The sequence below is a fragment of the Montipora capricornis genome, chromosome 10 (genome assembly GCF_036669925.1).
Source record: "Montipora capricornis isolate CH-2021 chromosome 10, ASM3666992v2, whole genome shotgun sequence".
In the NCBI taxonomy this organism is placed as follows: domain Eukaryota; kingdom Metazoa; phylum Cnidaria; class Anthozoa; order Scleractinia; family Acroporidae; genus Montipora; species Montipora capricornis.
The window spans coordinates 593,311-617,391 of NC_090892.1; the positions used below are offsets into that span (position 1 = coordinate 593,311).

The following is a 24,081-nucleotide window of genomic DNA, read 5'->3' on the forward strand; positions in this document are numbered from 1 at the left end:
TCATACCAGTTTATTCCTCGACAATTACTACACATTTTTAACACGAAGCGACATGAAATAGTTTCGTAGTGATATGAATAACGCGAATTTGTATTTTTAAATGAAGTCCTCGTAGCCGACGTCGTCCTCGTTTCGTAAGCTCCCTAATGATAAAAATAGCACGCCTGTTGTGTCTGCGATTTGAATAACCGCAATTTTCTCCTGATTGGCCGAAAGTAATTGCCAACTCGCTTAAGCTGGTTTGCTTGCTTAAATTTAATGAGAATTCTATTGAAATTTGCCGACTCGCTTAACTTTCAGCAAGTCGGGAAAGGAACTGTTTTCACGGAATTTTCAGTTGTCACTCGCTAAGCGACCTGAAAAACCGCTCGTGAAGACACGGCCATTGTTGCAATTGTTGCTTTTGTGACTTACTTGTTTAGAGGCCGCACAGATAACAAAACAATGAGGAGTGTTATTTTGCCGCCAAAACTCTTATTTTCTCTCAAAAAAGTACCTTTTATCTTTCTTCAAGCCTTATTATTTTCCTAAGAATTGTCTCAGTGTGTTTAACAACTCCGCCTCACTTATGAATTCCTCTGACGCAGTCACATTTTTGCAAAGTTCAGACTGCTAAACACTAACCTAATCAAAGACGTTTTGCTCGGCTTAAGTTTCTCTAGTGGATTTAACAAGGTATGCACTTTTACCTAGATTTTTTGTTGTTTTGCTTTTTCTTTTTGCTTTGGTTTGAACATTTTCTTCCAATGGTATTTAAATTCACTGCGTGCACTACTTGAGAGAAAATGACTTATCTCGATGTGAAAATGACATCTCTTAATTGAGCCCCATGCCATACGAATTAAATTAATCGTCCAATATCGCATTGGATGAATGTAAAGTTTGCCCATTTAGCCGCCTGTTTCACCGTATGTTCGATCAATTTTGTGTTACCAATTGCGTAGCCACCCTGACAAATACAGCTCACACGCAATCTGTTAAGAAAAAAACCTGTTTTCCGATATTTGGAGATGCTCCCACCCTTAGGATAAACAAAGCATTTACGGTACATCGTGCATTTTCCTTTTTGCTCCCTGAACCTATGACCTTGGAACCCAGTTAGTAGTTTGGATGCTCTAGCACTGAACTATTATAACAGATGGTCATTGAACTAGGTTCAGGTGACTATAACAATTAACAATTATTCTTTGAAATCGAAGAGAATACCGCCAGAATATCCACCGAGCCGCGAGGCGGCGAGGTGAATATTCTGCCACTATTCACCGAGATTGAAAAGGATACTTGTCTTAGGGGGTGTTTACATGGTACCGGTACGAGTTTCATTCTGGTACGAGTTCATCCCGGTTCTTACTTATCGCTCTGTATTTGTTTACATGATACCCGTGAATAATCTCATATCAGTACAACTCATACCGGTATTCGTTCATCCCGGTAGTTGTACCGGATCGAAATTCTCATAACGGTATGAAAAGTTATACCGGTATCATGTAAACGCTACATTGACTCCCATTCCGGTACGAGTCGTCAAGTCGGGGTGGACTGGGACTATTGACGCATGCGTTGTATTTCTAAATATTGGACGCCATTATTGTTTTGGTTCATGCGTCATCCCTGTGTCAATATTTGTGTCGTCCATGTAAACGCGGTATGAAATTGACAACTCGTACCAGAATGAAACTCGTACCGGTATCATGTAAACACCCCTTAGTATATACTCACGAAGTGATCTCAACAACATTTGATCTCAATTCATGCGTGGAAAACGTGCAACCGGCACAAAGCATGCGCGAAAGTGTTACAGAAGCTTCAAACATGGCAAATCTAAATACCTTCGTTATTAAAATCCTCGTCTTACCTTTGATTAACGAGTCCCTAAGGGTCAGTGACACTACAGAAATTTTTCGGCACGGCTCGTGTGAAATTGGCGCGGGTACCTAAAAAGAGCTCTGCAAACTTTGTTTACACTACACCATATTTACCGTATCAAAAATACCGTGCGAAAACTTTTGGGCCCGGGTAAGTTCTCTTGTAGATATGCGCAGTTCAATTATAATCAAGAACGTCCGCGTGATTTTGGTGGAGAAAGGGGCAGCCATCTTGAAATATACGCAAAAAAACCGCTAGCCTATATGAACTAAGGCTCAAATTTGGCCCTCTAAAGTGTTTACACTACTTGTTCTATCCGAACCGTGCCTATTTTTTCAGCACTCGCACCATTTTCACCCGTGCTCGGACTACCTCGCCGAAGGTCCCAACACGGGTAAGAATTTTGGTTCGGCTCGGATGAAATTTGGTACTGACAGGTGTTTACATTGCAAATTTTATCTGAGCCGAACCTTTTTTTTGGGGGACCCGTGCCAATTTCACCCGAGCCATGCCAAAACATTTCTGTAGTGTAACCCGGGCGTTAGTCAGTCTGTATGGAAGAATCTGGACCTCGGTGGTGTGTACAGACATCACTGCGTTCGGTCTGTACTCACGACCTCGGTCAAGATTCTCCCATACAGACCTCCTGCTCATTTGATACAAGCTGATTGTTACAGTCACCTGAATAATAATTATTAAATTTTCAACCTCGGTTAATGCATTTCTCGTGCTCTGATTGGTTCAATCAATCTCGGTTGTACTCATATACCTTAGTTTGACCTTATATGGCAATTGATTGCGCTAAGCCTTGCTAAGCTAAAAGTTTTTTCGCCGGAAAGCGAAGTTTCTCCCTGAATAAAGCAAAAAAAAAAAACCTTTTTGTGGTGGAAAGTTTGGGTCAATTCCGACGAAAGGCAAGAAATGTTTTTTTGATGAGCCTGCGTCTGTCTGACCTCAAGGTATTACAAAACATCACATCGCTTTTTCCACTCGTATTTCGTACCTCCAAACTTTAGGAGTTTAAGGAACTTCATAAAACAATTATTCCATTCGCGCTTGTTGGATATGAGACTGGTTATAGCCTTGTTGGCTATTTACCATCTCATGATAATAATAATAATGATAATAATAATAATAATAATAATAATAGTAATACTTTGTTTGCCCTCGGATTTCAGAGTAGCTAGCAGCTAATATCTCCGAGCATTTAACATATACAATATCCAATGCGCATTGATGGGATAATTGTTAACTGTTCTGCTATACTCCTAGGACTAAAATTGACGAGGTGGTGCACTTTTATGCCACTGTAACGATGGCCAGGGTCAATGCAAACCCTTGTAGATGGCACGATCTTGTTCATTACAATGGCGAGAAATGAACACAATTAAATGTATGCCCGATTTGGATATCTAACATTAAGTGTCCCTTAAAGTCTATTACTAAGCATTTGCTACCTATTTCTAGCAACAATGTAAGTGTAAAGGCTGGGACACACGAGGCGATAAGTCGCTGCGAAACTAGTTCACATTCCCCCTCATACGAGATCACTGCGTGTGCACCGAACAGGCGTCGTGTCGCAGCGACTTGTTTTGCAAGTAGTACACATGGAGCACTTTGTCGCAGAGACATGTCGCTGCAACTTGTCGCCTAGTGTGTCACGGCCTTAAGGGTAAGGGTTATTTTTTGGTGAGGGTATAATGCAGCCGTTTCTCTTTACTTGGAAGACACTTTGTGATGTTGCTTGTCTGTATTCTCAGATGCAAGGGATGTTGAAGTTGGGGAGGAGATCAAAGGCAACACTTCATAACTCAGTCTTATCAAAATCGTTGTGCATATAAATTACGTGCACGTCTGGACATATCTGTCACTTTCTGGAGGGGAGGGGAGGGATAATCCTTGCTTTGTTTACATCCTTACCATCCCCCATCTTCTTTTGTTACATTTGTGATAAATGCCCCACGGCAAAATGACATCTCATCTGGATTTTGAGCTTCATAGTCCCACAAGGCTCGACATGCAGGCTACAGTTTACAATAAAGAAAAATTAATGATTTGAGTATACAGTCAACTCTTTCTAAGACGGACACCATCGGGGCCGGCCTCAGCTGTCCGTCTTAGAGAGGTGTCCGGCTTACAGAGAGTCAACGTAACATGACCCCAGGAATTTTATTACTTGAACGAAACCTACCTGTTTTAGATTCGGTTGTCACCTCCCAAGTTATTTTTTGAATGGGACAATGACTTATTTAATTTTAACTCAGTGTACTGTATGTATTCCGAGGACAAAATAAGAGCTGTCAATTAAACGCCTGGTGTTAAAAGAGTCATGTACAAGAATTTTTCTTCCCTAAATCATAATTTGCGATCACATTCAGCACCTCGCAAGTGTCCGTTGTCCGTCTTATAGAGAGTTTGGTTATAATAAAATGACTAAGAAACGGCCGGGACCAGCCCCAGGTGTCCGTCTTATAGAGGTGTCCGTCTTACAGAGGTGTCCGTTAAGAGAGAGTTGACTGTATTACTCCTAACAGCACTTTGTCAAAAGTACCGGGTAAGCCCCATGCTTCAAATGTTCTTCACCACTGCAAACAACCTTAGCTTATAGTACATTACTTTCAAATGACAAGCAATAATTGAGTCAACTTATATGGGTTATTGACCAAGCGTGAGGTCAAGATGGCTGGATATTGGTCAAGTTCTTTTTTGCGTATTTATGGACCGAGACGAAGTCGAGGTCCGTAAACACGCAAAAACAGAACGAGGCCAATATCCAGCCATCTTGACCGAACAAGCTTGGTCAATAAAGGGTTCATTATACGACTTAAAACACCAAAACAATGATCTTTGATCTTGCGGGACCAAGCGAGAAATCCCGAGCGGGCAAGATAGCTCCATCTTGCCCGCTCGGGTAGCCAATCACAGCGCGCGATTTGGTTCATCTTGCCCGCTCACAGAGCTAGTCATATAATAACTGTTATTATTGACTCACCTTTGTCATGAACTGATTGGGTTCATGATAATGGTCCCCAGTGCCATAGATAGCATCTTCTTCAGGACACTGAAAGATATCACACAGGAATCAAAATTACTCCTAATAAACATTCATTTATAATATTGTCAGTGCCAAGGTAGTATATGAACTTATTGTAGGGGGGAGTTCTTGACTTTTTTGTTGTGGGAAGGAAATGTACTATAACCATGACCCACATGGATTTAATTACTTGATATGATATCATAAAAAATATTATATTCAAAACAATCCATACATGTAATATTATTAACAGCAAAGGTTCAGAAACGGGGCCTATGATTTCTAGTCTTTATCCGAAAAAACTTAGAAGACAAACCATTTCCAGGTGTCAGCACAGCCCCTTCCACTAAGTTATTTTAAGACCCTGAGTATTCGTTCGGCCTGGGGCTCACAGCTGCAACCTTCCACACGGTAGTCCAATATTATTCTCAACGTTCTGAGCCAATTGGTCTGCAATAAAAATGCTGTACAAAAATGCAGGCAACCACTTCATAGCCAAAAAGACCTCACATTGAAACCAACACAAATCAGAGCCCTGAAATCACGTAGTTTATTTTTTTTAGTTGAATTAGGGTAAAATCAAAACTGGTCCATTGCTGTCGATTCTCCACTTCTAATGCAAATGAGCTCCCCTGATCATTCAATCCATCATATAATTTTGCAAGTGCATCTCTTGGAGGCACAAAAGACGAAAAAATGTGTACTTTCTTTAAAGAAGTTTCTTGTCCTGCAAAGAGATTAAAGAAGGCTGTATGGCTAGGGCCCATACCTGTTTTCTTTTAAAGTTTTCTGATTAATAAAAATACGTTTTAATTAATCTTGTAATGTTAAAGACGAGTTACAAGAATTACATACCTGACCAACTTTAGACAACACCTAAAATGAAATAAAATAGAATAAATACAAAGTTCACAAATGCATTGCATTAACAAAACCCAAAAGAACAATTCCCTCAAAAGCATACCCCATAAACATATCTAGCATTAAGTCTAGCATTAAGTCTAGCATTAAAATACAAAATAGGAAGAAATTAACTTGATAAATCGAGCCCATGGTAGTCCCCTGTGGTAAAAACGGTCATGTGGTAAGAGTATCGCAATTTAAATTTGACCTACGATTGAGTTACCGGCAGATAGCTTTTCACAGTAAAACTGTTACAAATCAAATGACTTCCTCAGGTCATATATGAAGGAAATAATTTGAAGCAGCTTACTACAGAAATTTCTTAAGTTCTCATCTCTTGATAGCACAAGACAAAAATGCAAAGTGAAGTGAGCCAGTTTAATAAACTCAAGACAAATAAGGCTAGTGTTTCTTGGTTAAAGTTCCCAAATAAACCTCTAAAACCCCTGTTTATGTTTTGCTCATTCATGGTTACATGAACAACTACCTAAGTTTAAATGCCAATGCAACGGTTAAACAGGAAAAAAAAAGACAACTACTACTTATATGCTGTTGCTGTGCAGCCCTCAATATTCACTCATTTTACTGACAGCAGCTTCCCTTTAACAGGTTAGGGAAAGTGGTGCAAGATATTGAGGCTACTAATATTATTATTAATTGTGTCAAACTAAAAGCAAGATTAATATAAAATAACTGGTCACAGTTAGTACAAAGACAACAATATTATTTTGACAATAAACGAACAAATAGTACTGAATAATTTTGAAAACTAGAGATCAATCCAAACGTAACATGTATCTTGTCATTGGAGCATGATGGTTGTACTTACATCCTCGTTGATTGGATAACGGAGTTTCATTCCTTTGTACAACGGATGTCTCATGTAAAACTCAACTAATTCTACCAAAGTCTCAAACTGAGCTGTGCCAATGGTGAAGAGGCGACCTTCAAGCTTGATTCTACAGTGCTTGATTTTGCCTTCCGCTCTACAATCAAACACTTAAAGGTTTTACTACAGGGGAGTCTAGTTATGTATGCTGCACGAAACTATTTACCCTAAAAGTCCAACACAATTATGGTTACCATAAAACATTATAGTATTTAAATTATTCCATCATCCCACCCCATAAACCACGAAACATTGAAACAGCAAAACAAAACACCAAAACACTATGTATGACCCCACCATACATTGAATGCTAACCAACAAAGGTTGGATTTGACATTAACTATCTTAAATATATTAAATATTGCTCCTGATCACAATCTTAATGTGAATCCTAATCTTAATCGCAATTAATTAGAAGCAAGAACGTTTTAGGTCTAATTAAGCCTACAACGATATTTATAATCTCAAAATCCAGCCTTTGTCAGTTAAGAGTATGTATGGTGGGTCATACATGTTTTGGTGTTTCTTTTCACTGTTTTGTGGTTTAGTAATGTCCCACCCCCACATATAAACTCTGAGAGATAGACTGATCTCCTTGTTAACCACAAAATCCCTGTTATCGTTATAAACATCATTGCTATAGTAGCCTCAGTTCCAATGTTCATTGGAAGGGGCAATGTCAAATACAACACTAATTGTAGTTGTTGCTCTCTTGTTGTTTATCTGAATGAACGAAGACCTGTTCCTTAATAAGCTAGTCATTCTTGATGAAACTGTTAGCAAAATGATGAACCAAGAAACAAGCACCGGAGGACCAAGTGTCAGTAACAAACAGGAAGGCTGAAATACACGTATTCTAAAAAGACGCGTTACACTGCTATGGGAACTACATATGACTTTATTTTTATAATGGCAAATTGCAGCTGGCAAAGGTTAAACTAAAAACAACTGAGATTTCAAATTTGTCACCTATGGGAAAATGACAGTCCTTGCACAAAATATCAGAATGTTGATTTTAAGTAATTAACGTTTTCTTTTGCCTTACTGCACTTCCAGCAAACAAATTTGCTTGGAACCCATGACCTCTGTGATTCTGGTGCAATGCTCTACCAACTGATCTATGAAGCCAGTCAGTTAAGAGCAAGTCAATTCGTTGGGCTTACATGAGCTCAACAAATTGACCCGCTCATGAAAGGGAGAAGTGATCACATCTCCCTTTCATCTACTGGCATAACTTGCAATTCAAATAATCCATTTATTTCATTCACTGAGTTTCAGTGACATTAAGAAAATAACTAACCTGAAGGAGATAGCATATGATGACTGATCATCCTGTGCATCAAACACATCTCCATTGGATTCTGAGCCATCTCCTGCCTGCTCAGACTCTTTCCTTCTTACAAGGTAAGCACCATTACTCCTCACTCTTTTCAACATGTCCTCAGCCTTGTCTCGATTAAGATTATCATGATACCAACTTGAAGAAAAAAAAAATTGCTCCTAAATAACAGAAGTTATTATTTCACAGCTAATGAAAGGTTCAAACCCCCAAAGGTAAAATGAAAGATTTCATCCATGCCACCATAACTGTCTTAGTTTACCCCTTCATAAGGATGGCTCCATTAAAACACCATACGTCCACTCTCTCACTCCGATCAATCAGTTTCTAGCTTTTTCAATTTGTCGTAGAGACAACAGTTCCATTCTGGTTCTTTTTTTGGTCTTTTGCTACAAGATACAGGTGTTTCTAACTGCAACCGAATAAATCTTCGAAGGAACTTTGACGGAAAAAAATGGAAAAATAATCCAACTTCAAAAATATAAAGTCAGCCCATGACTGCCTGTGACAAAATGATTGAGAGATGCACAGAACATAAAACTATGCGAAATAACAGTAGGTGGCACTGTCCTTAAAAACTTTAACCTAAAAAAGCTGTGGAAGGGAACCATTCAACAAACTGCTAGGACATGTCATTTTTTGTTGTCCACATTTGTATTACAGAGTTTCAACCAAAATTTTAAAAAAAATGTTAGCATTTTTTTAAACTTACCATTGGTCAAGATGAGCATTTGGCTGAAAAAAGAAAAAACAGAAAATAGTTTTATCAGTTGTTTAAATTAATTTTAGCCTCAATCATGCCATAACTACTATTATTTGCAGCCTGGATGGCATCCACTACATTAACTCAAACAGAGTATAAAAAGTCATTTCTTTCCCAGCTACAATTTTCCTCTTCTTTCATTCTGTATTTTGTGGCATATGGATTTGCATGCAGGCAACTTGTGCAATTACCCCAGAGCAATCACAGGAACAAGCGCAGTCTGTAGTACAAAACAATGAAGAACCAAAAACAAAACTAGTTACAGGGTCAACCTCCCAGCTGCAATCTGCTAACTAAAGTTAAAACTAGCAATCACCTGTGGAATAGCATCTGTCAGCGTGAGTTCAAAGTTCATGCTTTTGAGTGGGTGAGTCTGATAGAAATTGATGAGGCTGTAGAGACTGTCAAATGTTACTTGATCGACCAGATAGTACTTGGTCTGGCCATTCTCTTGCTTGGATTTTATCCTACAGTGCTGTACCTTGCCTTTTCGCCTGAAACATTACTCATAATTTTTATGTAGTCTCGCCAATAAGAACTTTTGAGCAACCATAGGACTTGAATTGAGGATTCAATTCCAATGACAAGGCTATCAATAATATTTACTGTTTGACATTATTATAATGTTGTTGAACAAAAAAAAAAAAAACAGGAAGGGAAAGTAAAACTGAAGGGTGTGAAATAAATAAAATTATAAACAATTACCATGACCTTTGAATTGATCATACATGTATGCTGTATTTATTATATTTATTATATATTCATTTAATAATGTCTCCTTGCAATAGTCAAATTAAGTACTTAAAAATTATATTGTTGTCCATCACATTTGTAATAAGTGGTCCATATAAGCTCAAGTCAAATTTACCAAAAGGACAGTGAGAAATCTCCTACAAATGTTGTACTTTCTCGCACAAGAAAGGAGCCATCTCCACGGTTGAACTGGTTTAATAACGCTTCTGATACCCTTCGCCCATCTAAAAGCTTGCCATGGAACCACCTGAAATATTACGTAAAATGATAATACATAATCTAGTGTACAAGAATTCTACTAGCCCTAAAGTTAAGTGGGATGTTAAATTCACATCACTGGGGATATCATGCAAAAATAACACTGTTATATTATTAATCCATCAAATATTTTCACTTGCATGTGACTGGTCTAAACCTGTCACAAGACCGGATGTTTCCCAACTAAAACTGGGGAATATCCAATTTCCCAAACCCTTTGTAATTTAACTTAATTCAGTTTGCTTTTGTGATCATATGGAAGAAAATTTAATAAATGTGCTGCTCAATAAAGCCATACAAGAAAACATCAAACAATCAACTTCATAGGCTGTGAACGTTTCTGACAGTAAGCGGTTCTAAAACCTTTCGTCTAATTTGTAGGCTCTAGTCTTGCAAAAAATATTTGAAGGATAATAAACACAATAACCTCACAAAAATTTGGTCAGAAATTTGTTCTTGGCCGTTATCTGTTTCTTGAAGTTCACAGTTCGCTGCTCTGGACAGATAACCTCTGTGGACAAATATCTGAGCATATTTTTGTGCCAAATGAAAGCTATTGTTTATATACCAATACATGCACTTTGATTGCAATAGAGAACATTGTTTTTCTGTTCTTGTTCTTTTCTTTTTTAAATGATATTTTAGAATAAAATAGATGTTAATGCTGGTAAGCAAATACTGGGCAGCGCCTGGGAGGAGAGCGTGACTTCCCATCATGTGACTACCTTATTTGGCTATTTCATTCATCCCGCCATGTGAGCCTTCTCAGTTTGACATTTCCAAAGCTCAACTAGTTCTGTTTTTTCCGTTGAGCAATTTAATCTTTGCTGGGGAATTTGCTGACCTCACAAACGCGGTTTTTTTACGCCCCTTGCTATCTAAAACCTTTTATTTATTACTGGAACTCGGGAACAATTTATTGAACGGCTTCACACCGTTGTTCCTTCCGCACCATCTTGTAGCTCGCGTACACCAAGCGTCCATCTGACCCGCAGAGAAACGTTCACGCTCCACCGTGAAGCCCCTTTACTTCAAGTGCCTCTGCTGAGGAAGTTTCATCCTATATAGACCCACCAATTGTCACCATCCCTGACGATGCGCTGCTTGAAACAGCGGTCAAAACGGTCAAATTTTATTCCAAGATGGCGTCCAAGCAAGAAGAGCTTCACACACAGACACGTCCCCAACCACGTTAGCCACTCTTATTTCCATCATCATGGACGAAAATCGAGGAATCTACCGCCAAATCAGTTCCTGCTCCAACCTCAATAGCCTCCGCCTCAATCTGTGCAACCTCGACAAACTCCCGCCATTTGCTACTCACCGACGACTTCGACTTCATCGCCAGCCTTCTCAACCATCCCAGTGCCAGCAACAACATTCCTTCCCCATTTTTCAAGGACAGTCGCCGTTATCAGCACATGTTCCAACCAAAGTTAAACGCGCAACATTAAAGGGTGAGTATGTTGAGTTTGTCGCGGTGCTGCCAGAAAACTCGCGCCTTTCAGATAACGACCTTCCCGGGCTTTCCATTTCCTTTATCGGTAAACCACAAAGAGTTCCCCCCTCCTTTCGGAAAAAGTAAGCCCAGCTCGATTCTTGTCGGCATTTTCTGTATGGTTTTCTCAGGGGTGGATCCAGGATTTTTCATGAGTGATTTGCACCAACTAAACTAGGGGGGTTTTGGGGGCATGCTCCCCCAAGAAAATTTGAAATTTGGTGCCCTCCGAATGCCATTTTTCCGCACCATCATAACATTGGCCTCGACAGTCATCCATAGATAATCCTAAATCAGCTATATTAAATCTTTGAAAGCTACTCCTGTCGTTCCATCCTCACAAAGGTAGAATCCCACAAACCCTTCTCTGACTGTTTTGGTTGAATCAAGAAATCTGATCACCACTGAAAGATTTTCTTTGTTTGATACGTCAGCTGCTTCGTCAGACATAATAGAAAAATAATTGCTCCCCCTGATTTCCTGCGACAAATTATTCACTCTGATAGCACCCACAGTTGTAATCATCTTGTTTTGACAGGTTTAAGAAATATGTCGCATTCCTGGGTGCAGTTTTCAAGTGACGTTGCAGTGTTGATCGCCGCTGTCAATTCGAAATTCTAATAGTGCCTGAAAGTTTCCAGAAAGACTGGCATTTTGCGGATCATCATCTCGTGGACCTCTGAGGGCTATGTTGTTTCTTTCGCAAAAAATTATTGTCTTGAACAGGGATTTCAGAATTTCGCGATTTGTTTTGATTTGTTGTTGAAGTAAGCTGTTTATCTGTCGATCAATTGGGAGCGATTTTCTTGTCATATTTCTCAAAAAAATTAAAACAAGAAGGATAGTTGACTTCGTGAACTGCAATAAAGGGCTGAAAAATAAGGTTTGGAAGAAATTTGAGTGATTTCTGCAAGTCACTTGAACTACTCTGGATCCACCCCTGGTTCTGCACTTCTCACTTCTTTTCCCCAAAGGGCGGTAGAGATGTTCCCCTATCAAGCGACCATTCGATTACCCAAAGGAAGTTGCGGGCTTGGCATGGCCTTCCTATGATGTTGACTTTCGTAGGAAAACAGCCACAAACCTCCCCCTCTAAAACAGACATCTAACCCAGGGTCCAAATTAACTTGTACATTTTGACCTGTTTTATGGATACCAGAAAGCAACGACCGCATGGACTTGTGTATGTGTCAAGCATTATCTTTTCACTTTCAAAAGCGCACATTTTGGAGAGAAAAGGTATCCGACCTTGAATGTACATTTAATAATGAAATCTATCTGCCCCCTAGTTTGTCGAAAATTTCAGCTACGGAAACACTAGTCACACCCTGTCGAACACAATCCGCCATAGTGGTACATTCCTCACACCAGTCCTTGAATCTCTTTACTGAGTCGTTTTTCCCCCTGCAATACATATTTTATGAGAAACAATGGCTTGTGAGGTTATGGAGGTTGTTAACGGAAAAACTCCTTCATTTCTATTTCAAAACAGTCTCAGGATAAAAAGTAAGACACCTCTTGGCAAACAGATCTGACCTTAACAATGGTGACCAGTTGTGAAATTCTGGTCGCCAGTACTCAATTTTTTAGTCGCATTAGCAACCAGGAAGGCGCAATTTCAGACCCCGTAACCTGCCTCCAGAATAATCCCCATTCACCCCTGAGGGAGCTCCAGGGAATGGCCCGGAAAAACCACTACTACCTCTACACATCCATTCCCGTTGGGCTATGTTGTGGCCATTCTTTTTTATTCAGCTTTCCATTTCCCCCCTCCCCCCCCCCCTAGCTGTTCGACCTGCTCACAAGTTCACCCTGATCCCTTTTGTTACTCATCTGTGCAATACAGGCTCCTACGGCACTATTATGTTTATCTGGCAGCACTTGACAACCTTCACATTGAGTCTGGCTGTCTCCTGGACATTCTGGCTATGCCAGTCCTTCACAAAAGTTTGAGGGGGATCAAGCTCTCCCATGGGAATGCAAGAAGGCTTGCCACCTGATCACCTCATCAGTTCTCCATAGCATCTAAGTATACTAAGTTACAACCTTTTAAGTCTACCAAATGTTGACTCCTTTATGTTATGGGCTGCATTTACCCTTTCATTTTTTGGCTTCTTAAGAAGCAGCGAATTTACCTGCAATGGCAATTTCGACCCTCAGTCCCACCTTGCTAGAACAGACATTTCTTTCCATCCCAACATCCTTCACCCTACTTCATTTGACACTGCAATTTAAAAGTCCAAAACTGACCCTTTCTGGGAGACAGCCAGGCTCAGTTTTGCAAGGTCAAACTCAGACCTTTATGCATCGTCTGCCCTGCAAGATTATATGCTCAAAACTGCAACTCAAGACCGGGCCAGCTACTCTTCAGCTTCTCCTGTGGACCATATCTCACCCAGACTTCACACACCAACAACTTATGGTCTCTCTTAAACCTCTGTGACAATGACAGCTCCTCCTCTGCCTCTCACAGCTTTAGTATTGGTGCTGCTACAACCGGCAGAATCACTGGCATTTTCAACTGGCTCTTCAAATTCTGGGTCGCTGGAATCCTAACACATACCAAGCTTACATCAGGACTCCAAAGTAAACACTATGTCAGGTTCCTCAGTCATTGGCCTCTTGCTCCTCCTGCTAACAACCCCCTGGAATCCTTGAAAGCACTTGAGTATCTCATTGAAACTTGGATTTTTCTAACAATCAGTAATGATCTATGACAGTTCCTTGGATAACTTAATTCATATTTTCCTGTATTGTCCTGAACCTATAGTGTTTTCACCTATGGGTACAGCAATCATGTTGGCATCCCCCTGGAAGCCTGCTGTATGCGTTTGCTTTCCCCCCCCCCCCCCCCTTCTCCTCGCTACGATTGCCTTTCACCCCTTTTCAGCCACATGCCAGCCATCACATGGGTGAAAGCACTATCCTAAGCTTAATGCCATGTGTCTCCTTTAAAACAAAAAAGGAAAAAGGCCCATTCGGCACTTGAGGGCTTTCTGTGACATTCTCTTTCCTTAGGCTTTCTGCCCTCTCGAGTTCATGTAGTACTATTGGAAATGACTATTTTGACGGAAATGTTTTGCACGAGGGTCCTATCCCCTCCAGCCAAATGTGTTGTGCGAGGGTCCTATCCCCTCCAGCTGAATGTTTTGTGCGAGGGTCCTATCCCCTCCAGTCGAATGTTTTTTGCGAGGGTCCTATCCCCTCCAGTCAAATGTTTAGTGCGAGGGTCCTATCCCCTCCAGTCAAATGTTTAGTGCGAGGGTCCTATCCCCTCCAGTTAATTGTTTTGTGTGAGGGTCCTATCCCCTCCAGTCTCTATGCGATGCCCATTGGCTTTGGTTTTTTATTTTTTAATTTTTATTTTTATTTTTATTATTTTTTTTATTTATTTTTTTTTATATGCTCATGTCGTATTTTCGACCCCTATCTCCACTCGTCGGTTCTCTACTTTCACCTTTGGGGCAGGCAATGTTTGCTTTTGGCTATTGCAACTCCGTGGAGATGGGGTCATTTTCTCTCCCTGTCAAATTGGGAGCAAAACCACTAAATGGGCTTCGCACAGGGCACTCCTCGTTTATCTCGGCGTTTTGGGCGGGGAATTGCTGCCTGCGGCACCCCTTCAGCCCTGTGCTGAAGCCCCGTTAGGGAGGGGGCATATTGTTACTCTGCTGGACTGGGTTAACTTGGCCCCAGGACATTATGCCAGCAACTATGCCCGCCTTGCAATACAGGCATGAGGCACCCCCTCGGCTAGTTGCCGAGGCCCCTCATCCGGTGGTCCATACCGGCGGTGGGTATTATCCGAGCCTTGCCAGTACATTCCCTGCCCCTCGTTTACGCCCAAGTTGTGTGTATTGTCTTTTATTGCGCACCAAAGCATTAATTGTTAAAGCAAATGCCTTCCTTCCCCTGAAAGGCCAGAGAGCAACCTGCCTTCAGTCCAGTTTTTGTCAACTTTTCGTTTTAATTAGCATGGAACACTTTTATGCTAGTCTGCCAATCCACACTATGTTTCTCCCACTAGTGTCCTCTCACTTTTCAAAACATAACTATTAACAAAAGGCCAAACATCAGTACTAAATATTTTTCTTGTTTTTGCTTGTTTGTTTAATCATTCCCTCTGACGAAGAGCTACCGGTAATGCTCGAAACATCAGCTTTCCCAATCGTCCACAGTGGTAATTAGACCTTTATCAACACGTTTGATAAAACCAAATTTTCCTGTTTCAGTTTTAATAATAATTGTTTTCTTTCATGTTTCCACAATAAGAACGTTTTTTCCTTATTAGCTTATTAATTCCTTTGCTTGTTAACGTTTTGAAAAACATATACAAAAAAAGGTCCCAAAGGGCATTCTTCCAAAGAGTCTGCAGACTAAAAGACAATCATACTGTACATGCTATAACCCTTTAACTAACCATCCTTGAAATAAATGTGAAACATTCTGGTTGGGGAACTGAAAAGTATTATTATGAACCACAGCCCAAAAAGCAAAGAAACAACAACATCACTATGAACCCACAAAGCACTGGTTTTTCAAAAGGTAAGAAGAGTACAATGCAGACTTCAGACCAAGATAAAATGTAGACTGTGAAAAATAGGTGAGCATTGCGTACGTGTGGTAGCGCAGTAACATGGTAAAATACTGAACCCACAAAGATTGAAGAACATAAAAGGGAATCAAGAAACATTGGCTTTGAGGATGACATGTTCATCATTTTCCAGTTCCCTTACACCTTCTTTTTCACCGCCAGGTTAAGCGTGCACTCTGAACGTCTGCCAGCTTTCTAAGACAAAACTTCACTGAAAGTAACCCTGTCCGGCGGGGTTAGCCGGATGCACAAGTCCTATTTCGTTCTCCTTATGGATGATGACGAAGTCAAGGAGTTTGTTTCCCAAAGCAACTGAGAGTTTTCTCTCACAGTCTAGTCGGCCAATAGTCATTCGATAATCAACCAAAAGTTGTTTTGGGGAGCTGTTCTTCATGATTACTGGATTACCAACCTTTTTTTAAATCAACACTCCAATTAAATAAATTAATAAAAATTCCTACAAAAAATTATCACACATACAAAGTTGACATAACTGACATTTCACAAAAGTGAAGTTCATCTTTGCATGACTGCAACAAGAGAAATAATATGTTATGTTCATCAAATTATATAAGTGCATCATAATGAATCATTATTGTAAATGGTACAAGACAAATACACATTTATTGACATGCAAACACTATGATACTATGGTACTATGATCCAATTTTTACCCCTTGAGTTTTTGAGTGTATCACACAGAATTCCATGAAAGAACAAAAACGCCATTTACCGTTTGCAAATATCTTCATAAGTTTCGGAGATATTTAAGTTTGAAAAATGGGTAAAATATGCAAATGAGATGACTGATGACATCATACACTCGAACCCACTATTATATTGAGTATATAAATAGAGCTACCTTGGCCAATTTGAAGAGCAGACCATTGAAACTTGGTAGTCTAATAGTTCTACAGGAAACACACCTATGGCTATAAAAAATTCTGTTCCCATGGCAACTCACTCTTTTCCAGTCCCACCCACTTGAATTCAATATGTTAGTGATTTTCAGCTTGAAAAATGTTAAACAAGGCCACAAACTCGAGCTAACATATTTATATACTTGCTGGATCATGCATAGGAAGAGCTGTTAACAAATATCAAAATGGAATGCCAAAAGTGGCCAGAAAAGCCTTTAATATGGTGGAGGTCTGGGACCCAGTATGATGCCGTGGTAACAGAACTGTTAAGCTCATATTGTGGAGAACATTTAGTTGAATCTTACTGCAAAAAAATCAAACATTTTTGATACAAATTGGCTGAGATATCTCTTTTCATCATATTTGAACAAAATTTGGTTGAGTGTATGACGTCATCACTCGGCTAATTTGCATATTTTAAAAGCTCTAATATCTCTGGAGCGAAAAGAGATATTTGAAAAACGTAACCCGAATTTTTCTTCTTACGCAGAATACTTTTTTTTGTTTCAAAATGTCTTTGATAGGAAATATGCGATTTTCGTCATAGTACCCCTTCAACCTGTTTTTGAGCTTAGTCTGTACCTTTGAGCTTAGGCTATACGTCCTAAAATTGAACAGCACCCTATATCTGGATAAACACTTTCTAACACAGGTTACCAATTTTTAGGTGATTTTGAAGAGCTCCCTGACTGAATGCTGGCTGATTGTTAATAAAATGCTGCATCTAAAACACAGATTACAGGTCAGTGTACATGTCCCTGTGCTACAGATACATAAAAACCACCAAAAGTGTCTCCTCGCCCTCATTACTCAACAAAAACGTTTCAGGTTTAGGGAAAACTTTTGCCTTAATTGTTCATCAGTTGCACAGAGACTTCTAGTCTTGACCTGTAGAATGTGACCTGTGTTTTAGAAATACCTTTATTAAATTGGTAGTTGTCTGTAATCTGTTGGCCAACAGTTAACTGACAAGCAACCAAAGGCCTATCAACAGATCAATTTGACTACACAATAGCCTAACAAAATTGACAAGATGTAAAGACTATTAGTTTATAACATTTTACATCAAGAAATAAAGTCCACAGGCCCGTGCAAAAGGTATTGTAAAAGTCCATGTACATGTATAATCCGCACCCCTAGATAAGCTGCACTCCAAATTTGGAAGCTTGAATTTTGAAAAACATATTATAAAGACAAAAAAATTATGTTTTTAAATAAAAGACTTCAAAATGCTTCATGAAGGCGATTGAAATGATAGGCAGGAGTGCTTGGTGGCCAAGCTTTGAAATGGGGATCTGGGTCAAGTAAACTGTAAAAGCATTATGGTTTGCATCATCATAGTTCTGTTCAAACATAGAAGAATGTCCCGGGATACCACATTTATCACTATGGTTGGAAACTACAGCAGGAGAGAAATTCATGCAGAACAAGAGTCATAATCCAATGGATAAATTTGGTATGAGGGTTATATAAAAACAGTGAAACGGTTTGCCATTTGCCTCGCAAGTACTCGCAAATATCTTCATTAGTATTTTCTTGCACAGGGCAGAAAGAGTCAAAGTGACTGGCCGCAGATGTCATAGCAAACAGCTTTGTGGAGAAACGGAGATTCCCTGTAGGTTGGTGTTCAGTTGTTCAAGTAAAGTGAAAATTATTAATCGCTTGAAAGAATTCTTAGAGAACAAGAATTACAACTGAATGCTTCAAGATACAAAAAGCTTCTTTAGGAGCCACCACTCACGAAAAAGGCAATGATCAACAACAACATGCTTTCAGTTTGTTATACCGTAAACACCTGCAGGTAAGCTACACCCCGAATTTAGCAGCTCAATTTTTGGAAAAAGTGTTTTGAAAGAAATCAAAAGAAATCCAAAGTCTAGTCTTTAGAAGTCTTTTCCATCCACTGTCCATCAAATGTAACATATGATTGATCTTTTTCTGGTATTTGTTGACAACAAGAACATGAGCGAAACGTCGTAGCTTAGTAACCAGGCACCTTTTTGAAATGTTCCTGCAGATAAGCCGCACCCCTGATTTCTAGCAACAGTTTTTGGGAAAAAGGAGTGGCTTATCTCCTTTTGTTTACAGTATGCTTATTCAGTGACATCTTAGAAAACTCCAACCTTAGATCATGTTTCTGTAGAAAAGCCGCACCCCCGATTTTTTATTTGAATTTTGAGTAAAAAGGTGCGGCTTATACCTGGACCTTTACAGTAGCTCCTGATCAAAAATGCAGTCTTTACCTCCCCAACTCCACCTCCCTCAAATCCTTCATCATCATCATCATCTTCGGACCTTGTCTGCTCTTCTGTCCAGAACAACTGGTCTTTTGTTAAACAGAAAAAGTGACGTTTCCAGCCCTGCAATTATTTTAATGGGTTACCAAAGGCTAATTCTTTCATTCCCAATAGACCACTTTCGATATGTTAAAATTCAGCTTGGCAGCGAGGCCTAGAGGACACAAGCAAAGGAAACTGAATGAACATGTTTATTCATTTCTTTTGTTTGTGTCCTCTAAGCCTCACTATCAAGTTGAATTTTAATATATCGAAAGTGGTCTATTAGCCAATATATGTATCACAAAGACCCTTTCTCAAAATAAATGTTAGGAGGGGTGTATTTACTATTAACAAAGCCAACTGGTTGCCGCCTTCCAGTTGAGTTGCTGAAGGCTTAATTACTGTATCATTATTTCATTGTTTCTATTGTGATTCAAATATTTTCTTGGTTTAAAATGTTCCAAACCAGTTCAATTTTGAATTTTCATAGTCTATTAATTAACAGTAAGTAATTATTATTCCAACAAGCGTGCGTTGGATTTGAGGTGATAGATAGCCAATGAGGTGCTAGCGCCGACTTGGTTATAATCATCCCATATCCAAAAAGCAAGAGTGGAATAATAATGTTTTATTAAAAATGGCCACAAAATTTTGGATAACTCTTTCCTACTTTATTTATAAAAAGAAGAAAACCTATGCGTATATTTGTAGAGCATGGTATAATAGCTAAATGGCTAAGCCAATCAAAACAATAGAATTCCATTATCCAATGATCTAGTTTTTAATCATATCCATTATCATCGTATGAATTAATAAGTTAGGAAAAAGTAAAATTAGTTCCCTGCTTGCAGAGGGCAGAGGTCGCTTTTTTCTTGTGTTTGCTGGGCTGACGAGTACGGCAGAAGAGACCTCTGCCAAGGCTCGATACTCACTTTGATCCAACCGCCGTCCACAACCCCTTACACCGTAATCTTCAAACTGCATGCCACATAATATGTTTGCTGACAGTGACTTGACCCTGTGCATTCCCTTTACGGTAAATCTGCTGTTGTAAAGTGAGCCCACAAAAGATGATAGTATCATGTGAGGATTCCATCTCCAAGTAACCACCACGCATGCTCAACACAGTGATCCGAGTTTTCCCATACTCGTCAACCCAGCGAATGCAAAAGAAAAGAGATCTCTGCTAGCAGGGAATAAAATTAGTTTAAACTAGTTTGAAAATTATAACATTAGACTGTTTTGTGTTGTCTAAATTAAACAAATGGAGGTTAAATAAATGACAGTAGGTGCCTATGCTAAGTAGCAGGCATGATCTTGACCAAAAAAATTAATAATAAGTAGAAATTTTCCATGTACAATGAATCAGTGTGCAACTAGTCTTCCAAGACCATGAGAAAACTAAAAACACACTCCACTACCACAAATTGGGAAAAGCTCCAATGAAGACTGACAACCAAGGCAAGGTTTTTCCTGTAATAATACCATAGAATAATGATTTCGTCTCTGGTTTTGAGTGTGCTACTACACCAAAAGCTATTATTAATGCCCAAAGCTACTGTCCTACTCCAGGTGCTACAATACCAAAAGTTCTTCTTACTAGTCATTTCTAACCTATAACCAAAAAAACAAGATATTCTTACGTGATCAATTTCGTCTTCAAGTAAAAGGTACCCATTCTTCACAGACTGACTAAGGTCATCCTCTACCACTGCACAGAGAAAATTAGCAAGACTGCTAGTTATCATTCATCCAAAACAACTTTTATTGCCAGCAACTTAAAAAAAACCATCTGTACGATTCAAAAGATGCTTTTCTTCAATGATGGTGTATATACAGGTGGTTCTCAATCATCCCCAACCAGACCACAGGGTTCCCATACAAACTGTGTTAATCTCTACGTTTTTCACATAATTGTAATGAAATCCAAGATATCGTAGTGTAGTGCTATTATTATCACAAATTTTATAAATGATGAAATGATACATAAAATGGATCATATTACATGAACTGCGGATATGAAATCAAGTGAAGCTATGATCCTCGCAGGACTTCAATGGGGTTTGAACCCGTGACCTCGCGAGGTCGCGAGGTTGTAGGTAACTGTACGTCATTGTACGTCATTGTAGATCATTGTAGCTCACTGTAGGTCACTCCTTGTTTCAGTAACTATGGTTGGAAAGTAACTCAATGAGCATCAGCTGCACTTTTTGAGCTGCCTGCTATATTTCGTTTTAAATAAATTTCAGCACTTATCTTGCAGATTTTGTTCGCATCTCTTGTATTTCGTATAGTCGGCTTGTTTACTTCCCCGAGAGAAAGTTGAAATTTATTTAAAGCAAAATATCACAGTCATCTAAAAAAGTACAAGTTACCTTCATTGAGTCAATTTTGCAACAAACAACACGGCATAAGCATTGAAATTCATTTAGAAAGAAAAAAAAACAGTCATATCAAAAAGTACAACTTACACTCATTGAATTAACTTTACAACAAACGAGGGATAAGTGTTGAAATTCATTTAGAGAGAAATTTGGCAGTCAAATCAAAAAGTACAACGTAACGCTACATCTCCAATAACTTCATAAAATCCGGAAATCAAAGCTTCCACAAACTTTGATTAATGATCACACAATTTGTATGGGCCCTCTATGACCAGACCAAACCAAATAGATGTATTTACTTGTGGATGTGTATAACATGGAGCATTAATTAACCTACATGTAGAGACTTCAAAATAGTAAGACAAGTGCAACCTTTCTGGGTTGATAACACAAAACTAAGCTACAAGGAGGAGTCATTCATAAAAACTCCCCTGCAGAGCCTGTCAAAAAGCAGGTGTATACGTACTACTAACTATTAAAATCATATCCAGACTGGAAGTTCCATTTGAGCATGTAAAATAATAATATCAATAACTATTTTAATTGATGTGTTTTTACAACTACACGTACATACATGTACAACAAGTAGCCAACATTTTAATTTTGCACCTTGTGTCAAAGGTGAAAGGACTTACATGGATCACCAACTGTGGTATCTACAACTTGAGTGGGATCTTTGGGAAGCTTTTTGTGCTGAAAAATACAAGGTTGTCAAATAAGTAAGGTACAAGGCCCATAACAGCATTGTAAATTAGTTGACAATTACATGTACCTTGAGTATGATTTTGTTCCTTAGAGCAGTGGGTGAAGGCATTTCTTTTGCACTACATTCAATTGGATGTGTGAGAAGGTATTCTGTCATCAAAAAGAAACATTTATCACAAGACATGAATCAATCAATCAAATATTATTTTGCAAGCACATAAATTGTTGATAACAGGTATTCTATAAGGAAAACGATGGAGTGTGCTTTGGTGATAGGGGCAGTGGATTTGCATGTAGTTGTGTAGGGTTCAAAAATCTACTAACGCCATTGGCTGGATTTGTCTCCAGAGGACAGCCAACTTGTTCCTCCTGCCAGCTGGCATTCATAACCACAAGTATATAGGGAGACCATAATAAGTAAAGTCTTCTGGGTTAGTACAATACTGACAATACATACATGTAATTAATTCAACGCTGTCTATAGGGGCTTTTCAGAACCAATGAAACACAATTAATGGAACTAAGGAACAGACCAACAACAACAACAACAACTGTTAAGAATCCCAACTGAGGCAAACCCAAGTGCAGCTGGGAAGTTGAGCCTGGGAATACCAGGATCAAATTTAATGAGTAGTCAGCTCAGAGCAGGTCTTGAACCCGGGATCTCCAGATATCAATGCACGCACCCTAACCACTGGGCCACACTGCCTCCATTGGTAAAAGTTCTAAAACTGCTCAATTTTTACTTTTAAGCCTACTGCTGGGCAAAAATGATCTGTTAGAGTTGTGTCATATAATTCTGAAAAATGTAAGCCCAATATATGGAAGTGATCAATTTCAAACTGTGAAGGTATAAAACTTAAGTAAATCGATCATTTTTTTGACAAACCTCCAAAAACCTCCTTGAAAGTATATGCCATAACCTTCTGTTGAGGAATGCTACAATGGTTCTCCAGTGACAGAATTAATGGATAGCTGAAAGTCGAAAAGACAACTCATTTCTTTAAAGCTTGACATTATAATAATTGTGACCTGTTTGGCAAAAAAAAAAAAATGGTTTTAATGTGTTAGCACTCAGCTTTTCTTACCACATGACATACATGTACATTTACTTTGTAGCAACAAATTATTTAAGAAAACACAAATTTCTCAATGTCAATGAAATTAATAATAGAAAAATAGTAAGGCAACATAATCAACCAACTCTCACCATACCGTGAGTACCCAGAGGAGGAGTGAATAGTATCCCAGATGTCTTTTCGGCATCTCGTCCCAACGGGAATAGCAAAATGGCGCAATCAGTTGATGAAATACACGTGATCTTCTTCATGATGATTTCATAGGTTTTGTCAATTATAATCATTATCATAATGGTGAGTGATTTGTGCCTGTCAATACTTCATCACTGACAGTATTTAATTTCTGATATTTATTCATCAAGACTCACAGAGGACTACTCATATTTTGACAATTCAAAATGTGGTTGTTTCACAATGTGATCACTGACCCGAAGAGAGGTTATGGATAAAGTTGTTTAATATACAGTTGTGCATTCGAATTTTTTCCAAATATGGCCTTCACTCATGAAGATCAATGGTGAAACGATATTTCAGTGGAGAAGTACCCATATGTACCCACATTTTCTCATACTTTTGGAGTCAAAGATTTCATCAAAATTATACACCAGTTTAATGAGTCCGCAAGTGGCACTTGTGATTTGATCATGGCAAGCGATCACACGACATGGATTTCAGATTTCACTCACTTTTCTTTAATTACCTACATGTATATTGAACGAAGGAATAATTATGGGATACTATTCATTCCTCCTCTGGTGAGTATCTGTAGTTACGATTTACACCAGCAAAGACCTGAACTTTTCCTGATCCTACATGT

At 39.0% G+C, this 24,081-nt stretch overlaps 1 protein-coding gene across 1 annotated transcript in view; it reads right to left on the bottom strand.

Annotated features, from left to right (window-relative positions):
* The window catches only part of LOC138022139 (1-phosphatidylinositol 4,5-bisphosphate phosphodiesterase gamma-1-like), an 81,172-nt gene that overhangs the window by 21,220 nt on the left and 35,871 nt on the right, over positions 1–24,081 (bottom strand). Inside the window, exons 13-26 of the mRNA XM_068869169.1 lie at positions 23,075–23,160; positions 22,253–22,335; positions 22,116–22,173; positions 20,740–20,807; positions 19,061–19,177; positions 16,396–16,427; positions 9,663–9,794; positions 9,111–9,288; positions 8,744–8,766; positions 7,993–8,169; positions 6,633–6,789; positions 5,756–5,776; positions 4,859–4,927; positions 3,787–3,890 (exon numbers count right to left, since the gene is read on the bottom strand). Of these exons, the coding sequence (XP_068725270.1) occupies positions 3,787–3,890; positions 4,859–4,927; positions 5,756–5,776; positions 6,633–6,789; positions 7,993–8,169; positions 8,744–8,766; positions 9,111–9,288; positions 9,663–9,794; positions 16,396–16,427; positions 19,061–19,177; positions 20,740–20,807; positions 22,116–22,173; positions 22,253–22,335; positions 23,075–23,160 (1,305 nt within the window). The remainder of the gene's footprint in view (positions 1–3,786; positions 3,891–4,858; positions 4,928–5,755; positions 5,777–6,632; positions 6,790–7,992; positions 8,170–8,743; positions 8,767–9,110; positions 9,289–9,662; positions 9,795–16,395; positions 16,428–19,060; positions 19,178–20,739; positions 20,808–22,115; positions 22,174–22,252; positions 22,336–23,074; positions 23,161–24,081) is intronic.